General features: G+C 34.3%; 1 protein-coding gene across 20 annotated transcripts in view; it reads right to left on the bottom strand.

Annotated features, from left to right (window-relative positions):
• Positions 1–22,528, bottom strand: part of KTN1 (kinectin 1) — a 104,315-nt gene that overhangs the window by 16,709 nt on the left and 65,078 nt on the right. For 9 of the 20 annotated variants that reach the window (XM_055361430.2, XM_063697859.1, XM_031001606.3 and 6 more), the window contains 16 exons: positions 20,500–20,534; positions 19,395–19,485; positions 18,640–18,708; positions 17,692–17,729; positions 17,091–17,181; positions 16,874–16,942; positions 15,579–15,616; positions 14,945–15,035; positions 14,800–14,868; positions 14,288–14,325; positions 11,724–11,814; positions 9,250–9,318; positions 8,155–8,192; positions 6,253–6,343; positions 3,826–3,912; positions 531–620 (listed from right to left, as the gene is read on the bottom strand). In XM_055361430.2, coding sequence (XP_055217405.1) covers positions 531–620; positions 3,826–3,912; positions 6,253–6,343; positions 8,155–8,192; positions 9,250–9,318; positions 11,724–11,814; positions 14,288–14,325; positions 14,800–14,868; positions 14,945–15,035; positions 15,579–15,616; positions 16,874–16,942; positions 17,091–17,181; positions 17,692–17,729; positions 18,640–18,708; positions 19,395–19,485; positions 20,500–20,534 — 1,095 coding nt within the window. The remainder of the gene's footprint in view (positions 1–530; positions 621–3,825; positions 3,913–6,252; positions 6,344–8,154; positions 8,193–9,249; positions 9,319–11,723; positions 11,815–14,287; positions 14,326–14,799; positions 14,869–14,944; positions 15,036–15,578; positions 15,617–16,873; positions 16,943–17,090; positions 17,182–17,691; positions 17,730–18,639; positions 18,709–19,394; positions 19,486–20,499; positions 20,535–22,528) is intronic. The other 11 variants (XM_055361440.2, XM_055361442.2, XM_055361436.2 and 8 more) reach the window with 3 other exon arrangements.

Genomic DNA, 22,528 nt, shown 5'->3' with positions numbered 1-22,528 from the left:
GCCCTCAAATAATTACTGTTAATTCTCTGAACAAAGAAGAACATGTACTACCTCAAGTAAACCAAGTTGTTCTATATTATCTGTAAGATTTCTGCTTGAAGAAGGTAATAAATGACCAAAAATCTTGAGTTTTGAAATGTAAAGAGCCTGGTTCATAGTATCAAGTACATTAAGGAAGTGTTGCTAAAAGTAAGAAGCAATCACTTAAAATTAAGTTTTAAATAAAGCCATTAAGAATGTTACCATATTGGTTTTATTAGCATTAAAAAATATTTCTTTCCCAAATATGATGTTTTTAATCCTCTAAATAATGTCTCATATATAAAATTTTATAGAAACAATAGTATCAGGTAAATAGAAATGAGTTTTGAACCAAGTTATTAATCTTTACTGAAAAGCACCAGCTTAACAATAGGAAAGATCAAGAAATCAGCACTCTACTGAAACCAAGTGGAGTGCAAATGATGTTGCTTATTCATACCTTTCTTGAATAATGTCATCATGTTAAAAAAATAATAAATTAGTCTTACCAAATTAGAAGGGACAGACACCTTTGGAAATAATTTTTTGAGAACTTCTTTAGCCTCCAACTCAACAGCTTCCACCTGTTGCTGCCTTTCCTAAAGCAGAAGATGAACCAAATCAAACTTACAAGATCACAGAATGTTTTTAAAAAAAGAAAAGAAAAAAACTATAGTGTTTTAAATTCTACAGGAAGAAAAAGTTTAAAAAAATTTTTAATACTAACAAATGTTAAAATTTCCCACTTTAAGATATTAAAATGCTCCCATAAGAAAAAATCTGCAAAATCTCTAAAGCATCCTAAATATCAAATAATGCCTTAGCAATATCTGACAATATGGACATTTTCCTTGGCATTTAGAAATCAAGTGATTTGCCTGTCCAGGAACAATTCAAAATCAGACACACAAAAAGCATTTCTTATAGCTAAAACTTCATAAACTACCTATAGTAGAAAATACACATTGGAGGAACACAACTGAGCTTTATTGGCTGGCATATCTCTATTAAAAAATGCATCACTGATGGACTATATAACATCATGGCATTAAAATGGTAACTTTCTTATTTCCAACTTCAAGGTCATGTGAAGTATTTATGCTAAACAAGGAGGACCATCAAAATCTGATGGATGACATAAATGGGAAAAAGAAAGAACAAGGAGCAACTGATGGCATATTACTTCACTAATGCCACACATCATAAAAACTAGTTCTGACACTTGTATATGGACTCTGCTATAAATTTACAAATATTACAAATGTCTAAGTCTAAATTTGCTGATATTAAATCCAAGTCTAATGGATATCAATTATAAACTCAAAACCATGGTTTGTCAAAATTAGGGTAATGACTTATCACACACCAAAAAAAAAAAAAAATCTAACATTTGAACTACCTCCACAAGATTTAAAAAAAAAAAAAGACCCCTATAAAAATGCACATCTAAACCAAGCCAAGAAAACCATCTAAAAACAACAGTCACAAAGTTCAACAGGTGACAAGAAGGCAAGCAAGCTAGAAACATCTCAACCATATCTTTCCCCCAACATTTATATGTGAAATTTGAAATCTATCACTGATTCAAGGTCTACACACTTCAATTTTAGAAAATCTAATCACATGAAAATTTACACAACAGCTACAGATTTTGCCATTTTCCATACACACAAAAAGCTGTTAAAGATCAGCAGCAGTATTTTTACAATAGGTGTTTTAATAGGATATCTTCAATAATTCAATGAAGTCCACTAATTTTCAGGAATACACCTAACTGCATAAAATAAGGAAAATAATTAATGCTATTTCAAGGACATTAAGAGGTAATTCTTATCATTTGACCAAAGTACTAATCTTTAAAGAAAACCGGTTAGGAAAAGAGACACTGAGGAACAGCTTTTTGAAAACTTTCCAAGGAAAAAAAAAGACTAACTAAAAGAACAAAGTATCTAACATAACCAAGAGCCACAAACATGGGAAGTTACTTTTATTTGGTATTAACAATTTTAGCTAAGTAGTTTTCATCTGACACAGTAGTTTGGTTATAGACAGCAATTTCCATTCCACTTTAACATCTGGGAAAGATCTAATATTGAAAACTGAACTATAATTTGCATACCATCTTTAAGTGAAATGTATAAGAGTTTCTTTCAGTAGCTCCTCAAGAGTATTTAGCCTTTAAAAATAATCCTGTAAAGACAGCATATATCATCCTCTTTACATTTTAGGTAAGCTGACCGTAACTTATTTCTAGTTAAAATACTAAAAGTGTTTCAAATAGTTCCTTTTCATCACAACATAATTTATGGCACTGGGTCAATCAACATCCCTTTACACCTATGCTATCTAAGGACTGTCTAAATTCCACTGAAATATAGAAGACTTTCAATTCTATTCTCTGTAGATCTTTAGCTATGCAAGAAGGCATTATGCACAAAAATTCTTTCTTTTAGAATCATAAAATGCAAAAATGCCTATGGCAAGTAGCATGTAACTTCTTGTAGGAATGGCATGATTAGCACCCACATACCCAGTCCCACTAACAAAATAAAACCAAAAAGGTGGCTCTTAACCATCAAAAACAAAGTAATATAAACAACCAGAAACCACACTAAAACCCTAATCGCTGACAGTAATGACTGTACAATTGCAACCACTCCCAGTGAAATAATAATGAAATGTCTTATCTGACCTAGATTTTCCTACTCTCTGGTCCCAATACACCTCTCAGCTATCTCAAATTTAACCTTTACTGAAAATTATGGCTAGATAAATAGGGATATAGTTAAATACAAATCCACTAAGCTATAGGAAATGTAACTACAAACGTATACTTGCTAAAAAAAAAAAATTTACAGAACTATTTTATGCTTAAACATTCCTTCAGGTGTCACTAAGACTTATATTAAAGATTCAATAGAGTACCACGGCACACAAAATATTTTCATAGTGCTAAAATTAATCATGTAGGTTCTTTCATCTACCTGTCTGCAAAATTCAATACCCCTGTTTCACATTTATTCTTGGCAGGAATTTTCAAAATACTTAACTGGACTGGCAGATTCAATTTTCTCAATTTTTAAAAACAACTTCTCTATTACAATTCATTAGAAATCTTCACACCCAATGGTACAACTTGAGCTCAAGGAGAATGTCCTCCATTGTTCTGAAGACAGAGGGGGCTATATATTTCAGGAGTACTTTACATACTCTGGTCAAGAGAATTATCCCTTCATAGTAATATTTCATCTAAACATGCCATATGTGTCATTGCTAACCAGTAATACATGAAGTTTCAGTCCACCACCTCTAAGGAACCATTCCAAGCAACACACCCAAAGTTGATGCCTTTCCTGTATTTAAGACTTTGATCATTTCTCTACCTTATCTGAGACATCTTGGTGTGCCCTCCAAAACACCTAGTTTATGGCACATCCTACATATTCAAATGTGTTTGTTACTTCACCTAGATTTCTTTGGTTCAAAGTTTTCATGAAAGTTATCTTAACCAACCCAAAAGGCGCATATTGTCTGACAAGAGGTTAACATCGGTCTTCTGAGACTCTTCAGCTTAAAGTTGTGCTCAACAAAGCCCAAACAATCAGGTAACCACAACAAATCAGCATGCCCAAAATTAAAGTTTCAAGGAGTAGATGAAAAAAGCAGAGATGATAGAGATGATAAATATGGATAAGGAGATTTTATATTTAAATTGCAGTAAAAGTAAATGCTTTAGTCTGATTTTAAGACAAGCTGCAGATTTTCTCTGTTCAGTGGATTGTTTCTAGGAGTTAGCATTACAACCTTGGAAGTCTTGTTCACTTTGTCCTGCAGCATTTTTTCAGTTGATGCCAATGCTTCCATTGCTTCCCAGTTTTTCTCCCGAAGGTCCTAATCATTTTTAGAAAGAATGATTTCAGTTTATCCATTATTGAAAGATTTTTGCTTTTTTACTTCATCAGTATTTTGCACTGCATTTAAATGCTGGTTACTGCAAAATCATTTCAATGGGAAAATATGCATATTAGCAAAAAAATAAAAAGCAATGTTTAGAAGTTTGAATGAGAAAATAAAGATGCCCACTTTCCATGTTTTAGTATATATATCAAATAGGCCAGCTTTTAAAATAATTACTATGCACATGTGACAAAGAAGAAAGCATTCAAAAGTAAAGACACAAACCAAGAATACATACATGATTTCAGGTACATTGAACATTAGAAGATTAAAGACAGAGCAAATATAAAAGTATTACAAAAAGCTTTTCATGTGATGTTTAAACGAGGCCCAATAACACTCATAGGACTTTCCACTGCAGTGTAACATTTTTTCTCTATGGTTTAATACAATTAACATGTTTCAGATCTACCTAGGAATCCCATAGTAACCCACTGTGTCCTATGTCTTTCTTGGCATGGCCAAACATTCATGCCACAAAACAACCTTACATGAATTGTATGAGCTAGTTGATCAAAGCAAAGGGGAAGGCTGGAATGCTATAAAATAGATTCTCTTGGAGGCGAAAGAGGTTATTAAAAATTCAGAGATCTGGATTTTAACAGCAGTTCAGTCACAAATGTAATCTGCTGTATTTCAGTCTTTCTTTTCAGAATGAGAAATCTAAACAGATAAAAACCAACAACGAAAAATAAAAAGCCAATAATCACCATTTGTTACTTAATATATGCCAACCACTGTACTTGGCGGTTCACAAATTCTCACCGTTACAACAACCCCATGAGGTATTTATTCCCATTCTATAGATAGGGAAACCACAGCTCAAGTAAGTTAGGAAACTGAGCCAAGTATACACAGAAAATGAAGTGGCAAAACTAGAAGGAAAGACTGACACTGCTATCTGCTGGCCTCCAGTGTCCTGGCTCTTTTCACACGGGTTCAGTGTCTCCAGCGCTGCTGCTGCTGCTGCATTACCATGCCCTCCTTATCTCAGAATTCCAATAATAAAACACAGTTAAGATGTTAGCAGTATATCAGCAAATTCACCTCAAGTTTTGTGGCTAAGCAATGCTGTTAGTACTGTTATACCAACACACAAGTGGCAATTCATGTACCTAATTTTGACAAACTCAGGGGTACAAGAAAATGTCAACTTGTTAAATTAACAATTTAACACAAACTTTGAAAAACAGAAAACACACATCCATTTACTAGCAATACTCCCTTAGAATTCAGTAACATTTTATCCTTGCTCAAGTCTCAGCAATCACACTACAGTGTACAAAAATTTCTTCTCTAGCAAGAATGCTTGGACTCTACTTACAGGTATTGCCCTCTGGTATGAGAAAAGTTAAGAAATTCTACTAAATTGTTTGTCTATTCAGTAAGTTATTAGGGTTCATATTTCTGAAAGCACTATCCCTTCCCTTTCTAGTATAAATGTAGTCAGGTTCTAAAGCCTCTAACACACTTAATTACCAAAATTTGAACCACCTCTCAGTTAAAAATGGGAGGTTCTGGCCAGGCGCCGTGGCTCACACCTATAATCCCAGCACTTTGCAAGGCCGAGGCAGGTGGATCACTTGAGATCAGGAGTTCGAGACCAGCCTGGCCTACATGGTAAAACCCCACCTCTACTAAAAATACAAAAAACATTAGCTGAGTATGGTGGTGCACACCTGTAGTTCCAGCTACTCAGGAGGGTGAGGCAGGAGAATCGCCTGAACCCAGAAGGCCGAGGTTGCAGTGAGCCAAGTTCATGCCACCTCCAGCCTGGGCAACAGAGTGAGACCCTGTCTTAAAAAAAAAAAAAAAAAAGGCAGGAGGAGGTTCCAGAAGGCTTTCAAAAGACCTCATTACTGAGTATACTGGGTTTGAATACTGGCATTACTTCTAGTTTACAAAAAGGCCAGCCCAATCTAAGAGGAAATATCTTTGATTTTAAAATACCAAGCTGAAAAACATGTTTTTCCAAATAAAACTTCAACAAAAAGTCAACTGCATTTTTAGCTTTTTAAAATAACTAAAGGTATAATAATTATAGCTTCAATATTTAAATATTTATAAGAATAAGAATTCATCTTTTCACTTATTTAAAAAAAACTGTTCTCCAATAATGCCCCATCCCCCGAAAAAACTACACACAGAAAATAGTACTTTCTTACAAAGATTAAGAAATCTAAAGTAAAAGTAGATTTAAAAAAAATTCCTGAACCATATTTCAGTGTTAAAGTAATAAAAAGAAAAGCTTCATTCTGATAAAGATCTACTTACATTGTTTTTCTTCCTCTGGTGTTCAACTGCATCCTTCAAAGAATCTAACTCATTCCAGAGACCACTTATTTCTTTCTCTCTTTCTGAAATTCTAAACCAGAACATGAATACATGTAGCAAGATTTTAGGTAAACAGTAATACAACTTAGATCCCTACCTATCAACATTTGCTATTACAAAATAAAAATATCAAGAGATAGCACCTTGAAAAGTACATTAAAGAGTCTACCTACTGTTGACCGTACAAAGCCCATCCTATGAATTTCAGAAATGATTTCTAATGTAAGTTTTTATGCCTAATATGGTATGCTCAGGCTTGTGCTAAAGAGAAATCTCATCCCCTAAGAAACATATTATGAAGATATGAACTGTTGTAGCTATTTATATTTTTACCTGGGTCAATACACAGTAGCTATTTTCAGAGGAGTTAAAACTGATGTAGAAGCAGTCCCTTAAATATATTTTTTTTTCCAGAGGGCAATGAATCAGTTATAACTTTAAATGGCTAACCCACAACAAAAGTATAATATTAAAATGAGCTCAGTGTTTTCTTGCCATTTTCATACCAATCTCAACATTCATGTTTTTTTCTGCTACTGTTTCCCAGAAACACAGAAGGCAATGGCAAAGATTCATAATTTGATTTTGTTATAGTTGAGAGTGGCTGGAGTAGAAAGTTAAATAACAAATAGCTCTTCCCTGAGAATCAGTGTCCATATAAGAGGCTGGCAAACTAGGGCTATGGGCCCACTCCACAGTCTGTTTTTGTAGGTCCTCAAACTAAGAGCTGTTTTTACATTTTTAAAGTGTTGTTTTATTTATACATGTACCCACATATACACATATATACGCATGTATAAAACAGACCTATGGGTCCCACAGGCCTAAAATGCTATCAGGGCCTTTACAGAAAATATTTGCCAACCTTTTCTCTATATAGTCAAACTCAAGACTCGATTTAATAGTCAATAATTCTAACCTAGTAAACAAGCAACTCTGTAAACCAACCAAGATGGAAGAACATTTAGATTAAAAGAAAAAAAATTAACAATATTCCCAATGATAGATCACTTACATCATCTATTAATATACTTAATGTGGTTGACATTTTAACATGTTGAAACACACTAACTTATGTGAAATGACCTTAAATGTAGCCTCACAGAGAAAATTACAGGCCAACAAGAAAAAGGTATCAGTTAAAAAAAAAAAAAAACTCCTTAAGAAAGACAATCATAAAGACTATATATATGTATTTTTTTTTCTTGGTGCCAGGCTGGAGTGCAATGGTGCGAACTTCCTGGGCTAAAAAGATCCTCCCACTTCAGCCTCCCGAGTAGCTGGGACCCCAGGTGCATGCCATCACACCCGGAATTTCTAAACTTTTCGTAGAGACGAGGTCCGACTATGTTGCCCAGGCTGATCTCAAACCCCTGGGCTCAGTGATCCTCCCGTCTCAGTCTCCCCAGCTGCTGGGATTACAGGCGTGAGCTACCACATCTATCCTAAAATTTCTTTAAAAAATGAAGCTAAGACAAAATTTGCATCATTCAATTACACAATCACATCTAGAAGAAAGAAGACCCAGTAAGATAACTGAGATAATAGAAGGTGATTTAGAAAACCCTGCAAAGTATAGTTTAACTTGATTTGATGTTTTCTGAATGCCTAAAAAAACAAAAACAAACATCTCCCTCAACAAAATATTCAAATCCAAATACCATAAAAAAAAGCATCTTAGCCAAAGGTACTGCTCAACTCTAAACTGCAATTCAAGATATCCAAATAGAACTGTAAAAATCAGGTGCCATTTGCAGTTACACTAAACTGCTTATTTGAGAATGGTTTATCACATAAAAATAGTTACTACTTTATAAACTGTGACTCAAACTTATTACTTACACTTTTAATAATTCTTCATGAGGGGGAAAAGAAGATGCCTATCAAAAGAGTTAAATGTTATTTCAGAACAAAACTTTTCAGGAGACTTAAAAACATTGAAGCTTTTCTCAAACATAAATTAAGAAAACAACAAAAGTAAAAATAGTATATATTTCATATGCCAGTAACCCTGACTTTAATCAAGTGATTTTAATAAAAACATGTACAAATCTGTAAAATGTATTGAATGCTAAATCCAATCTCTACTGTCACAACGTACTTGAACTCTTCATTTAGTACGTATTTATCAATTTCCCACTATGTGCATGGAAGCACACCTTACATTTTCAAACTGCACAATTCAAATCTGACTACATAAAAATGTTAAGCTTCCAAGTTTAAAAAAAAAAAAATACCAGAAATCAAAAGCAAAACTAGGACAAGTTATGTTTCCTCACGTTTAACAAAGTTATTTATACATCAACATGCAAAGGTACACAGCCCTTCATATATGGTATTTATTCCTTGGTGACAATAATCTCTCAAGCTTCTTGTTTGCAAGGACTCCAATTCGTTTGTTTCTCAAAATACTATCAAGTCTATCCATATACATGCATAAATTAACTTAAAGGCTATTTTGGGTAGCATCTTTTATAAAAACACACTTTTGTTATTACCAAGCAGAATTATAACTTGAAAACCTCTTTTAAATAGTAGTAGACTATTGCTTATGATACATTTGTTAGTTTCTCTCCAGTTACTAATGTTTCATTTGGGAAGAGGGGAGATAGAGTGTGTACACATATCTTTAACCCAACCTCTACAGTATTTAAACTGACTTGCTAAGAATTCTAGGATCAGAAAACACACATGAATACAAAACAAAGCTGGAATATAGGCAATAATATTATTTGTGTATACTTTATAAATTATAGATTTGTTTTACTTTGGATATGACATAGCAAGTTGCTTTCTTTTATATAAAATTTGATAAACATAAATAAAACATACTTCATTCTCAATGAAAATGCAGAAATGGCAAAAATACTCATATGTCACTGGTTATATAATTTTTTTGCCACATAAGTGAAAGGCAAGACATCTAATAATACCTACCTGTTGGTAGTTTTGTTGTTTAAGCTGCTCAATTTGGGACTTAAACAATTTGTTTTCATCTTGTACATCCTAATTAAATAAAAATTAAACATCAGTATCTAAACAGATTTTTTCCACATAAACTTAGATCATACAAGCTAGAAACAGATCATACAAGCTAGAAAAATTCCAAAATAGCAATAATTTTAAAGGGTGTAATAAGCTCTTTATTAAAACATATGATGAAATTAGAGTATTTATATTAGTACTAGCTGCGGAGTTTGCATGTCTCAATGGAACAAAATAGAATCCAGAAATATACCCAAATAGCTCTAAGAATTTAGTATGAAGTGACATTTCAAATCAACCTCAACTCTAGTGACATTTTGGGTTTGATATTTTTCTTTGTTGTGGGGGTTTTATCCTATGCACTGCTGGACATTTAGAAGCATCCATGGCACCCATCCACTAGATGCCCCAGCCCGCCTGCCCCAGCTGTGACAACCAAAAATGTCTTCAGATATTGACAAATGTCCCCTGGGGAACGGAATTACTACTGTTATGATGGATTCTTTAATAATGTGGCTAGCCTTCTCTTTTTAATGGTTACAATGTTATTGTTACAGCTTACTGAAATAAGTTACACTAAATAAGCTAAACAAACAAACAAAAAGAATTATAAACACATTAGAAGAAAATGTAATTTTTTTTTTTTTTAAAGATGGGAGTCTTGCTGTGTCACCCAGGCTGGAGTGCAGTGGTGTGATCTTGGCTCACTGCAGCCTCTGCCTCCCGGGTTCAAGTGATTCTCCTGTCTCAGCTTCCCAAGTATCTGGGACTACAGGCACCTGCCACCATGCCCGGCTAATTTTTGTATTTTTTTAGTAGAGTCGGGGTTTCACCATGTTGGCCATGTTTGGTCTCGAACCCCTGACCTCAAGAGATCCACCTGTCTCGGCCTTCCAAGGTGCTGGGATTACTACTGTGAACTACCACACCCAGCCGAATATATTTTTATGATCGTAGAGAGATACCCTTTCTTCCAGAGACTTAAAACTCTAGAAATTACTTATATTTGAGTACATTAAAGTTTCAAATTTCCCAAAAAGGGAAAAAACACAAATGAAGTCAGAAGAAAAAATGGGGAAAATAAATCACCTCATATAATAACAAAACGTTATTTAATTTCCCTTATTACATAAAAAGGATCTTACAAATTAGTAAAAAAAAAAAAAAAAAAGTCAACTCTGGAAAAAATGTGGGAAAAATTAAAGGACAATTCATATAAAAATGGCTTGAACATATGAAAAATGCTTAACTTCTCTCTCAGTCAAATGCAAATTAAAAATAATCTTACCATCTTTCAAGTATAATATCAAAAATTTTTATCCTTGTCAATGTTGGAAAGGAAGAAGGTGAAATGGCCCTTAGTTGGTGAGAGTGTCAATTAGTGAAAACACTTTTGGAGGTCTATCTAGCATTGTCTAACAAAATTTAAAATGAGGGAGAAGGAATGTGGTAGACTCAAACCTTGAAGCATGTAATGTGAGCAAGATTAATCCAAGACAATGTAGGCATCTACACATTTGCTATGACTTCAAATCAATGTTCTGTAAGTAATTTGAATACTAACTGCATGAAGGTAAGATATTTATTTTCTATTTAACTATCTCTTTCAACAAACAAAAAAGCTACATAAGCCTTGATCCAGAATTTCACTTCTAGGATACAGATAACACTAGTAAAAGTATTCAAAACATGTGCAAGGATATTCACTGCTGCATTGTTTGTGCAGAAAAAACAGCCCTAAATAATCTAGGTATCCATCAACTGGAATTGGTTATATAAATGATATATGCTGGGTGCGATGGCTCACATCTATAATCTCAGCACTTTGGGAGGCCGAGGTGGGAGGATCACCTGAGGTCAGGAGTTCGAGACCAGTCTGGCCAACATGCTGAAACCCCATCTTTACTAAAAAATACAAAAATTAGCTGGGCATAGTGGTGCATGCCTGTAGTCCCAGCTACTCTAGAGGCTAAGGCAAGGAGAATGGCTTGAACCCAGGAGGAGGAGGTTGCAGCGTGCCGAGATCACGCCACTGTACTCCACCCTGAGCAACACAGCAAGACTCTGTCTCAAAAATAAAAATAAAATAAAATAAATGATATAACCATCCAATATCATAAAACTATTAAAAGTTAAGGCAGAAATGTGCTTTATATGGAAAGATCTTGAAAACACTGTTAATTGTGAAGAAAGCAAAATATACAAGTTAGTATAGTTCAACAGAGTATTTAATAAACAAGTATACATACACACACACATTTTATGCATGGGTACTTACTCAAAAAATATGCCAATAATGAGACCTAGTATCTGGGTGGGAGGGAGACTCATTCTGTACTCTATTTTTTGGCAGCAGTTAAAAATTATTTTAAAGCATGCAAAGACAATAATTTACAAAATAATTAATTTTAAGTCACCATATTCACCTGTAACAGCTTTGTTTTGCTAGAAAGATCACTCTCCCTCTCTTTTAGCATGGCTTCTAACCTCTTCAATTCATTTTCCTTTTCTTTCAACCTAGAATTTTTTACAAAGATCTGCATTAACTAAAGTACATAAAAAAGGAAAACCAGACTCCAATATCACCCCTAAGAAAAAAGATGGCAGAAACAATACATACCAGCTTTTTTTCCCCCATATTATACCAACTTAGAAGTTTGTTTTAAAAGACATTTCTAGGATCATTCTACTCAGTCGTACTTAACATTTCTTAAGCAAATGTGGCTTTATCTAGGAAGAAACTCTAAAACAAAAACTAAGAACTAAACTATATTTTATGAAATTGTTGCAAAAATTACCACTTCAAAAGCAAGGAGTTTTGCCCCCAAGAATCTTAGTCATAATTTGTTGACCCTAGAAATTACAAAATATGTCTAACCTTTGTACTGGAGATGCTATGGATAATTTAATCTGTTTTTCCCTTACCCAATGCTGACGTAAATCTTACTCTATCTAGCCCAAGTGAATCTCAATTGCCCTGGTCATCCTAAGCAATAGACCTCTAGCATAACACCACCATCAAAATGATCTGTTTAACTGTTTCCTCAGGATAGGAAATCTTATCCATTTCGGTATCCCCAATGCCAGAAAGCACATAATAGAGTCTCAAGTATTCGTTGAGCTGAACACTTATTTTTACCACACCTTGATCCAGAATTTCAAGATGCTTATAAATCTATATGAAAAAATGACAAAACAGCATACATGAAGAGTGAGATAAATGTATAAAAAGGGAAAAACTTAAATGCATATTGCTAAGTAAAAGAAGGCAATCCAAGGCTGAGCATGGTGGCTCATGCCTGTAATCCCAGCATTTTCGGAGGCCAAGGTGGGAGGATCACTCAAGCCCAGGAGATCAAGACCAGCCTGGGCAACACAGGGAGACTCTGTTTCTAAAAAATTAGCCAGGCATGGTGGCATGTGCCTGTAGTCCCAGCTACTCGAAAGGCTGAGGTGGGAGGATCACTTGAGCCCAGGATGTCCTGGCTGCAGTGAGCCATGATCACAGCCCTGCACTCCATGTACTCCAGCCTGGGCCACAGAGAAAGACTCTGTCCCAAAAAAAAAAAGAAAAGAAAAGAGCCAATCCAGAAAAGGCATATACTGTATGATTTCAACTATGATATTCTGGAAAAGGTAAAACTCTGAAGACAGTAAGATCATTGGTTGGTGGGGGGTGATGCCGGGATATGGAGGAAGGGAGGGAGGGATACACAGGTAGAACACAGGAGATTTTTAAGGCAATAGAACTGTTTTGTATGATACTGTAATGATGGATACACGTCATTATACATGTTAAAACCCACAGAGAGTGATCCTAAAGGAAACTATGAACTTCAGTTAATAACAACGATAACAATGTACTGCTATTGGCTCATCACTTATAACAAATGTACCATGCTAATGCAAGATGTTAATAGGGAGAATTGGTTAGAGTATATGGAAACTGTATTTGTCTCTTTTTTTCCTATAAATATAAAAAGTTCTCCACCACAAAAAATAAAATCTATTAATTTAAAAAAGAAAATGGCAAAAAAAAAAAAATGTAAGGCAGAAATATACCTAAAATTACCTACTTTAATGGTCTACATATCTCTACTATAAACAGGCCAGAAATGAGGCCCTAAGCTTTCCAAGCAAATAAGAGATAAGCACCTCGACAGTTACACCATAGACAAAAGACAAACAATAATTGTACAAATGAGTAATCTTCCAAGAACAGAGTAATCTCCCTTATTTTTAGAAAGATAATAACCTAATAAATATCCTCAATATCTTGACAGTTTAAAACGGGGCACTTCTTTAAAACAAATATCAATAAAGAGTAATGTTATCACCAAGAAAAATTTGTTAAAAGCAATTTTAAAGGGGGCCAAAAAGATCAGGTCCAGATACCCTTTCCCACCATTGTAACCTGCTGTACCTTAAGACAACAGACTCTCTAGAATAAAACATTTTCTAAGATTAATATCTACAGAAACTGACACCTCTTATGCTGACTAGATTCAGTTTTCCTATTCAGCACAGGATAATATGACAAGTTCCATTTTCCCTATAAATAAATTAAAATTACAGAAAGGTTTAAAATTCATTATCAAGATTATGGCTAAGATTATCTTTTGGTTAATTCAGAGATGTTACTAACATCTAATTCAAATACTAATTTTCATTTGAAATAAGTTTAATCTCTATAATAATTGCATACTTTGTTTTAAAAAATAACTTAAAACCAGTCTATATTTGCAGAAAGAATAATTGAAAAAATGGGTTTGATGGATTTGGAAAGGATAAAGTCTCCAGGTATCTGAAAGCATTTAAATAACCTTTATTTTACCCAACAGAGACTTAGCCTATTTGCGTCTGGAATTATAATTTCCACTTAACAATAAAGTTAATGATGTACAGGAAACTCATCATTATATTCAAGCACACTCTGGAAAATAATGAGACGTTTGTTTCTCTTCAAAATGTGGTCTTAAAGCATACTTACACAATCTCAAGTTCTTCAAACTGTGATGCAGAAGAGGCCTGAGAAACAGAATCATATTTTTAATGCTGTTAGCATTAAATGTTATGTTGTAGGTGCTACAACATATATATGGAATCACCCACCAATAAAAACAAAAACATTAATTATATGCAGTAAATTTAAGATTGGGTCATTTATAAAGCAAGGACAGAATGAGTTTTATTAAACAATTTTTCTTACTTATTAAAAGATTAAAGACTAATACTTTAAACAGATAGTTAAGGATGAACTAATCGTCTATTTGAAAAGGTAGAGATAAGGAAATGCTTGTAGGCTCAGGTTGACAGATTAAGCAGTTAAGTATGACTTGCCAGAAATAAAAGCTAACTTATTTAAACAACAACAAAACTATGGTACAACATAATTTTTCTGGCAAAGAAACTCAGAACATATTAACATCTTTACTTTCTAATGCCTTAAACAAAGATTTCTCATTCCTTATGTAACATGTTGGTAATTTGTTTATACTATACCTCTTTCAAGTTATGTTGTGCTACTTCCTGAACATGTGCTTTTAAAGATTCATTTTCTTCTTGAAGATCCTTAAAAAGAATAGGTGTAAATTAAATTGATAGTCAAGTATAAAAAGGCTATTTTTTATTGTTTTTAATTTCTCACCTGTAACCACTTCCCTGTATTGGCTAGGTCTTTCTCTTTCTCTTCCAAAACAGCCTTCATGGTATTCATCTGTTCCTCTTTTCCTTTTAATCTGATAATAAATTAATCAGAACTCTAAATGAAAATGTTACATGACCATAAAAAGCAAAAATCTTAGACACTGAAAAAAGTATATTTTGGGTAGTAATCACAGACCAGCTGATTAAACTAAACTAAAACTTATCAAGTATAAAGGCATACAAGGCTAGGCACAGTGGCTCACGCCTGTAATCCCAACACTTTGGGAGGCCAAGGCAGGCGGATCACAAACAAATTTGGAAAACTTACTACAATTGATCTGGATGTGAAAGATACCAATTTCACATGGCTATTAAAATAGGCAAAGAGCAACATCTCAATTTGAGGTTATATTCAGATTATAAATCATGAAAAGACTTCCTACCTCCTTCCCACAAAAAAACTTAATAGGTTAAAGCCAAATAAGAAACTTAGGGCCCTTAGGAGTTTTGAGATAATCAGTATTTTTGTATTTTCTAAAACACCACTTGAAATCAAGAAGCTGTAATTTTCATTATACTTCTATTTAACTCATGAAAAAGAAATAGTAAAAGGAAATGAGATAAATGGTACTTACAAGTTCTGAAGCTCCTGAACTTTGGAAGTGACAGATAACTGAAATACAAAGGACAGAAAAATCAATTAATAATCCTTTCAATTTAACTTATTAAGCTTTATAAGTCTTTATAATGTGTACACTTCAAATTACAAAGAAACTAGCTGAATTTTTCATGACAAAATGAGATGCGTTTTGAGTTTACCTCCTCTTGACTCCAATAACAGGAAAATTAATAAACTAAAAATAATAAGGGGGAGGGACAAGGAAAATAGTTATGAATAATAAGTCTAACTAATGTGATGCTTTTTTTCTTTAGGCTAGTCAAGTGAAGCAGTGGGATGGAGAAGGAATAAAGAAATCTGTAACTGGTTGTGATCAATCAGGTGTAAACACCACTGCACTCAGACCAGTCATACTTCTACAGTACTGAAAATTAGAATATTAACTCTCCACACACCTCCCTACCGTATCAGAGCTCTTCTCCATCCCAGTGTTCAAGGCCAACTACTCAACAGTACTCTATGATGTCCTTTTTTAATTTTTTCTTAATCATACACAGTCTGATAATACCTTTTATCCTCCACTCTCTTCTCACAGGCCCTTCAGATTCTTGGCTTAGATGTCAGTTCCTCAGGAGGAGACTTTCCTGAACTCTCAATCTATATTAGAAAAGTATGATCTTTTCATCCTACCTGTTTCGTTCAACACATTATCTCCAATCACTAGCTAGTGATCCACCAATCACGAGTACAGGGCTTTGACAAGTACTGCTTTGACAATAAATATTGCTGAATGAATCTATGAGATGACTGAATCATCTCTTCAATGAAATCTCACCATTTTTTCAAGAAAGCCTTATCAGATTAAAATCAGCAAAACTCATCAATTTCCAGTAATCACATCTATGTCTGAAATCCCAATGAAACTTGTACTTTGTTCTAAGGCAGAGATAGAGCAATGTATATTCAAATAACATTTTGGTCCATGCAGTTTTCTTTTAAAAGGTGGCAGGGGGATTAAAAAAATTGCCAAACTGTTTCGTGTTTCATTTGTAATTGGCAAACTAAAATGAAACATTAACACAAAAAATGTTCTAGAAAATAACCATTAACAGTTAAAATTTTTAAGATATACAGATTAAAATATCAAGAATACTTTCTCAAATCAGGCAAAAAATAAAATTAAAAGCACATAACCCAATATACCTACAGCATACTACTAAGTTTTTTCTGAGTAACAAGAAAAAAAATCAAATAGCTCATAAATAACACATAACTAATAAATCTGTCATGCTATGGCTCTGGGATTTTTACCTGTTGAGCCTTTTCAAGCTGGACATTTCCTATTTCTTCTTTTAGAGCCTTTATTTCCTGTTTCAAATCCTTGACAATGACAAAACAGACAAGATTGGACAATGGAAACACAGAAATTGACATAAAATGCAATGCACAGACAAACACACGAAATTAAATGATATTAACTAAAGTTGATAAACAAAAACATAAAACACAGTTCTCTGTCTCCCAATACCTGAACAGTTTTCTCCTTGTTAGCAACTTTGAGAAGTTCTGCCTCCAGAAGCTCTTCTACAGACTTAATCTTTCCATCTTTCTCATGGATCCTTCAATAAAGAAATGCAGTATAATTTGATTAGAAATCACCAAGACCCACCAAGATATAAAAATAGCACCAAATAATGAAATGGCTCTCCAAATCAACCCTTTCCCATTTTAAATAAAATAGCAACATGTCTTTGTAGAATGGCCAGGGTGAACATAAAGCTCCTCCTAACAGACAGCTGAAGCCTATGCACACAAGAAGTCAGTTAAGTGCTTCAGAAGTACATCAGAAATATAAGATTTGTACCCTGAGGAATACAGAGGAGAATCAAGTTCCATTCAACTATACTGACTCCCATCCTCTGGAAATAGTTTTTTTTTGTTTTTTTTTTTTAATTATACTGAATTTGGGAAAGCACAGCTAAGTTCTCTTATTCCATTAAGAAAAATTATAGAGTGAAAGTTAAACATACGTCAGCTGTCCCAACTGCACAATAAAACTAGATTTCTAAGCACACACACAAAAAAATGGACCAAAGAAGAAAAACCAGTGTATAATAGTTATCACTTACACTTTCTTAAGTTCTTCAACTAGAGAGGCAAAAGAAACCTGGAAATAGGAAAGTACCCTACTTAGTAATTTGTTCAAAATAGAAATGGGTCAGAAATAGAAATGCACATTATCCTTAGATTTTCCAATACAATCAAAATCCAAATGGGAAAAGCCCAGGCATTCTTTCGAGACCTTTTTAATGTCATAATAATGACAACAAATAGCATTTTGAACATAGGTAGCTTTAAGGTCACTTATAAATATGCCGAAAGAAAAAAATCATTAGATAAATGTTAAAATTATTTAATCAATAATTCCAACCATAGAGAAAAAACAACTAAGAAACTGCCTAATTTCAGGCAGCCTCTTTTACTAGAGTCTTACTTTATATTTGTATACTTAGAACCTTTTTATCACTCTAGTAAGAGGCAACGGCACCCTATCTGGAGTATTTGTCACAGTACCTGGCATACAATCAGTATTAAATTGCAGCCTCTATTACTGATTATCATTCATAAATTAAAACTATAATTGACATATTCCAACCTGGAGGAAGAGAAACAACAGACTTGTTTTTATGCAACAGTTTGCCCACTGTTTAAAAGAGAATGGGCTGGGCACAGTGCCTCATGCCTATAATTCCAACACTTCAGGAAGCTAAGGTGGGAGGACCACTTGAGGCCAGGAGTTTGTGACCAGTCTGGACAACATGTCGAGACCCTATCTCTACAAAAAAATAAAATAAAAGCCGAGCATTGTGGCATGAGCCTATAGTCCTAGCTACTTAGAAGACTGAGGGAGGAGTTATCGGTTGAGGCCAGGAGTTCGAGGTTACGGTGAGTTATGATTGTACCACTGCACTCCAGCCTGGGCAAAAGAGCAAGACCCCGTTTCTTTTAATTTAAAAACAAACAAACAAACAAAAAACACAGAGACAAAGAACAGTTGTAAAAATTTACTACATTACCTGATCATTTTGCTTAGCTTTTAAGTCTTGAACTTCTTTTGTCAGAGATGAATTTTCTGTTCTTATTGCCTTTTTCAAAGACACATAAGCAAAACATGCTTTCACTCTCTGAAAAATATAGCTAGCTTCAAAATACATTAGTTTCTCATTTCTTTAGCTGCTTCTTTTCTACTCTGGAAGGCCCAAAACTCTCACTTTTTTCCATGTCTATAATTCTGTAATGTCTATAATTCTGTAACTTCTATAGCTATCCAAACAAATTTTTAATTCAATTACACCCACATATATTTCCACTCATATCTGGACAACCTCAAAAATATACAGTACACCACTTGTTAGTTAAGCTACTCCTCTCCCTAAATTCAAATACATCTTTTAACTTACTTCTTCCAGCAACCTTTTCCCAATCAAGTTAGTTAAAGCTAATGACAACCATAAAATAGAATGGCAGTCTCTTCTCTGGCCTCCAGTACTATTTCATGAATTAAGTCTGCTAGTTATCATTTGGTTATAATTTGGGTGCAAGTGGGGAAACTGACAAACTATAACAATAGTATCTACCTCATGAAGGCAGTCAATGTTATGCATTTTTAACTTCTAAAAAAACTTTAATTAAAAAAGCATTATATAAATTTATAAATGTGAGAGGTACTATTAAGTTTAAGATCTATGGGAAAAACCTTACGCAAATTACAGAGAAATCCTTTTATGTCACTGAATAATCACAAGGAAAACAAAACTACAAAATGCTTTACATTCAGCTCCTCTTCTTTAGTTGCCACCTGAATAAGTCCAGTTTCAAGTAATTCTTCCACAGTCTTTAACTTCTCATCTTTTTCTTGAATGCTGAAATTATAAATTTGTAACACATGTATTAACTATTTTTCAAAGTTAATGATATTATTATTATAATTATTATTTTTTGAGACAGAGTCTCACTCTGTCGCCCAGGCTGGAGTGCAGTGGTGCAATCTCAGCTCACTGCAAGCTCCGCCTCCCGGGTTCATGCCATTCTCCTGCCTCAGCCTCCTGAGCAGCTGGGACTACAGGCACCCGCCACCACGCCTGGCTAATTTTTTGTGTTTTTAGTAGAGATGGGGTTTCACCATGTTAGCCAGGATGGTCTCGATCTCCTGACCTCATGATCCACCCGCCTTGGCCTCCCAAAGTGCTGGGGATTACCGGCATGAGCCACCACGCCTGGCTCTTTTTTTTTTTTTTTTTTTTTTTTTTGAGGCAGAGTTTCACTCTTGTCGCCCAGGCTGGAGTGCAATGGCACAATTTCGGCTCACTGCAACCTCTGCCTCCCAGGTTCAAGCGATTCTCCTGCCTCAGCCTCCCAAGTAGCTGGGATTATAGGCATGCACCACCATGCCTGGCTAATTTTGTACATTTGGTACAGACAGGGTTTGCCATGTTGGCCAGGCTGGTTTCAAACCCCTGACCTCAGGTGATCCACCCGCCTCAGCCTCCCAAAGTGCTGGGATTACAGGTGTGAGCCACCACGCCCAGCCAGTTAATGATATTATTTCTAATCATTTTAAATGGATCAACTCTTTTGTCCATCATTTCTTATAAACTTTTAATTCTAGAAAGGCTTCTAGGGATCTTTGATCATGGTCTGAGGATACTTCCTCTTTACAAGTAAAATGTACTCAAGTAATTCATACTTATATGCTAGCCTCAACAAGTAAAATTACTGCCACACGTGAAACCCACAAACGGTAATGTAATCCCAAATCAACAGCATACTACATTTCTTCCATTACAAAGTTTAAAGAGAATTTGAAAACTCTAATTAATGTAGTTAATTTGGTAGAAGTAACTCATCAAAATATAAAAAGAAAACTAAACTCTTACCATTTTTCCATTTGTTCCACAACATCCTTATTAGGCTACAATAAAAATCACCAAAAAAAGTTTAACTTTACCAAATTTGCATGAAGTAAAACCAGATGAGAAATGTAATTTTGTGATAATTGTTTAGGGTTATTAAATAGATACAAAATTTAGGACAATAACTTATCTGAAGACTTGATAATTAAAAAATTCAGAAAACACAAAACAAAGAGATACATCTACACAAGAGACACAGAAAAAGTAGTAGTGTAAAATGGGCTGGCAAAATGAATTAGTATCTTAAGAAAAAAATCTTAATCACTAGAAAAGATAACCTTAAGACAATCTGCCTCACTTCCTTTACATTAATTCAATTCTTCAAATACAAAGAATCCAGACTCTAAGACCTCGCAAGTCCAAAAAAAAAAGAAAGAAAAGAAGAAAAGAGAAGGAAAGAGAAAGAGAAAGAGAGAGAAAGAGAGAAGGGAAGGGAAGGAAAGGAAAGGAAAGGAAAGGAAAGGAAAGGAAAGGAAAGAAAAGGAAAGGAAAGGAGGGAAAGAAAGGAATAAAGAAAGAAAGAAAGACAAACAGGGGCTCTTTTAATTGATTTTTTTTTTCTATACTAAGGTGTAACATTTACGTAGACAAGTGCATAAATCACTGAGCTGTGAATTTTGGTAGATAGATATTACGTAACTACCAACCAGATCAAGATATAAAATATTTTAAAACTGATTGTAAATTGCAAAAGCAACAGGAATACATTCTATTTATAAAGCATTAGAACATGACATGTAAGATGAGTCCCCTTTGAAACCTCTCCTGGCATCCTCTGGTACACACACAAGTCCCCAGTGTTAAAATTTATCTTATGTCCAAAGTGGGATTTCTCCCTCAGTATTCCCTTATCTTCCCTTATCTTCAGACAGCCAAGCAGCCTGACCAAAAAGATTTAGGGTCTTTCTCCTAGAACATTCTCTTCTGTGCACCCCTTTCCCCATCTTGCTAGTTTCTTACTTTTTTTCCCAATCATTTTTTTGTTTTTCCCAATCTTATTACAATCATTTTTTACAAATGATATTAATTTTTCCATTGCCCTATCCAAGTCCTAAAATTCCACTCTGTACATATTTATGAAATTAAACCCTTCTCTTTAATGCCTAAGTTTTGGCCCTCAGCTTACTCATCTCAAATATCATAATACCCTAATTCTTCTCTCTGCTTCTAGTTCATAAGAATTGTTTTGTAGGAGGCACAGGAAAAAACTTCCCAATGGGAAAAAATAATCCAAACATGAGAAGGGAAATAGGAGTTGTCAAAAGTACATTAAATCAGGTTTATACTATGAAAAACAAATCATGCATTAAGCCTTTAAATCATTCATGAAGATGGTTTTTGTCCATCTTTATTTTCAATGAATGCCATCTCACAAAAAGACATAACACTATTAAGTCTAAGTTACCTGCACCTTAACCATTTACTGTATTGTACCTTTAGTTACTCCTACCTACCAGAGTATTCTTTCCAAAATGTTAGGCTAAATGCTCATTTATCCTTGCAACACTCTTTAGTGGCTTACCCACATGCTGCATCAGGTTCATGGTCCTCACACAGCATACAAAGCCCTTCATAATTAGGTCTTAGCAAATCTTTCTCTACTCCTTACATCCTTCCTGTATTTTGTACTTCTGCAATATACCAATACTCTGAATATGCCAATCTTGCCACACTGTCATGTCTTTGAACATTGTATTCCCTCAGCCTGGACTGTCTCTTAGCTCTTTGGCAAATTCATGCTCATTTTTCAAAATCAGGTTTAGTTGTTCCCTGTGTTACCTCCCCACCTCCTTCAAATATTAATAGAATGCATTATCTCTTCCTCTAAACCTGTACAGAGTTCAGAAACTTCATTCACCATAACTTTCTGTTTAACATATCTATCTCCATATTAGGAGGGCAAGAATCAAGTCTCATTCATCTCTGTAACCTCAGCATGTAGGTAAGTAACTAGCATATACTCAACTAGTAAATAAGTATTTGATGAATTTTG

This window comes from Gorilla gorilla, chromosome 15 (assembly GCF_029281585.2).
Source record: "Gorilla gorilla gorilla isolate KB3781 chromosome 15, NHGRI_mGorGor1-v2.1_pri, whole genome shotgun sequence".
Lineage (NCBI taxonomy): Eukaryota > Metazoa > Chordata > Mammalia > Primates > Hominidae > Gorilla > Gorilla gorilla.
The sequence above is the reverse complement of the archived record's forward strand: the minus strand, read 5'-3'. Positions and strand labels throughout refer to the sequence as shown.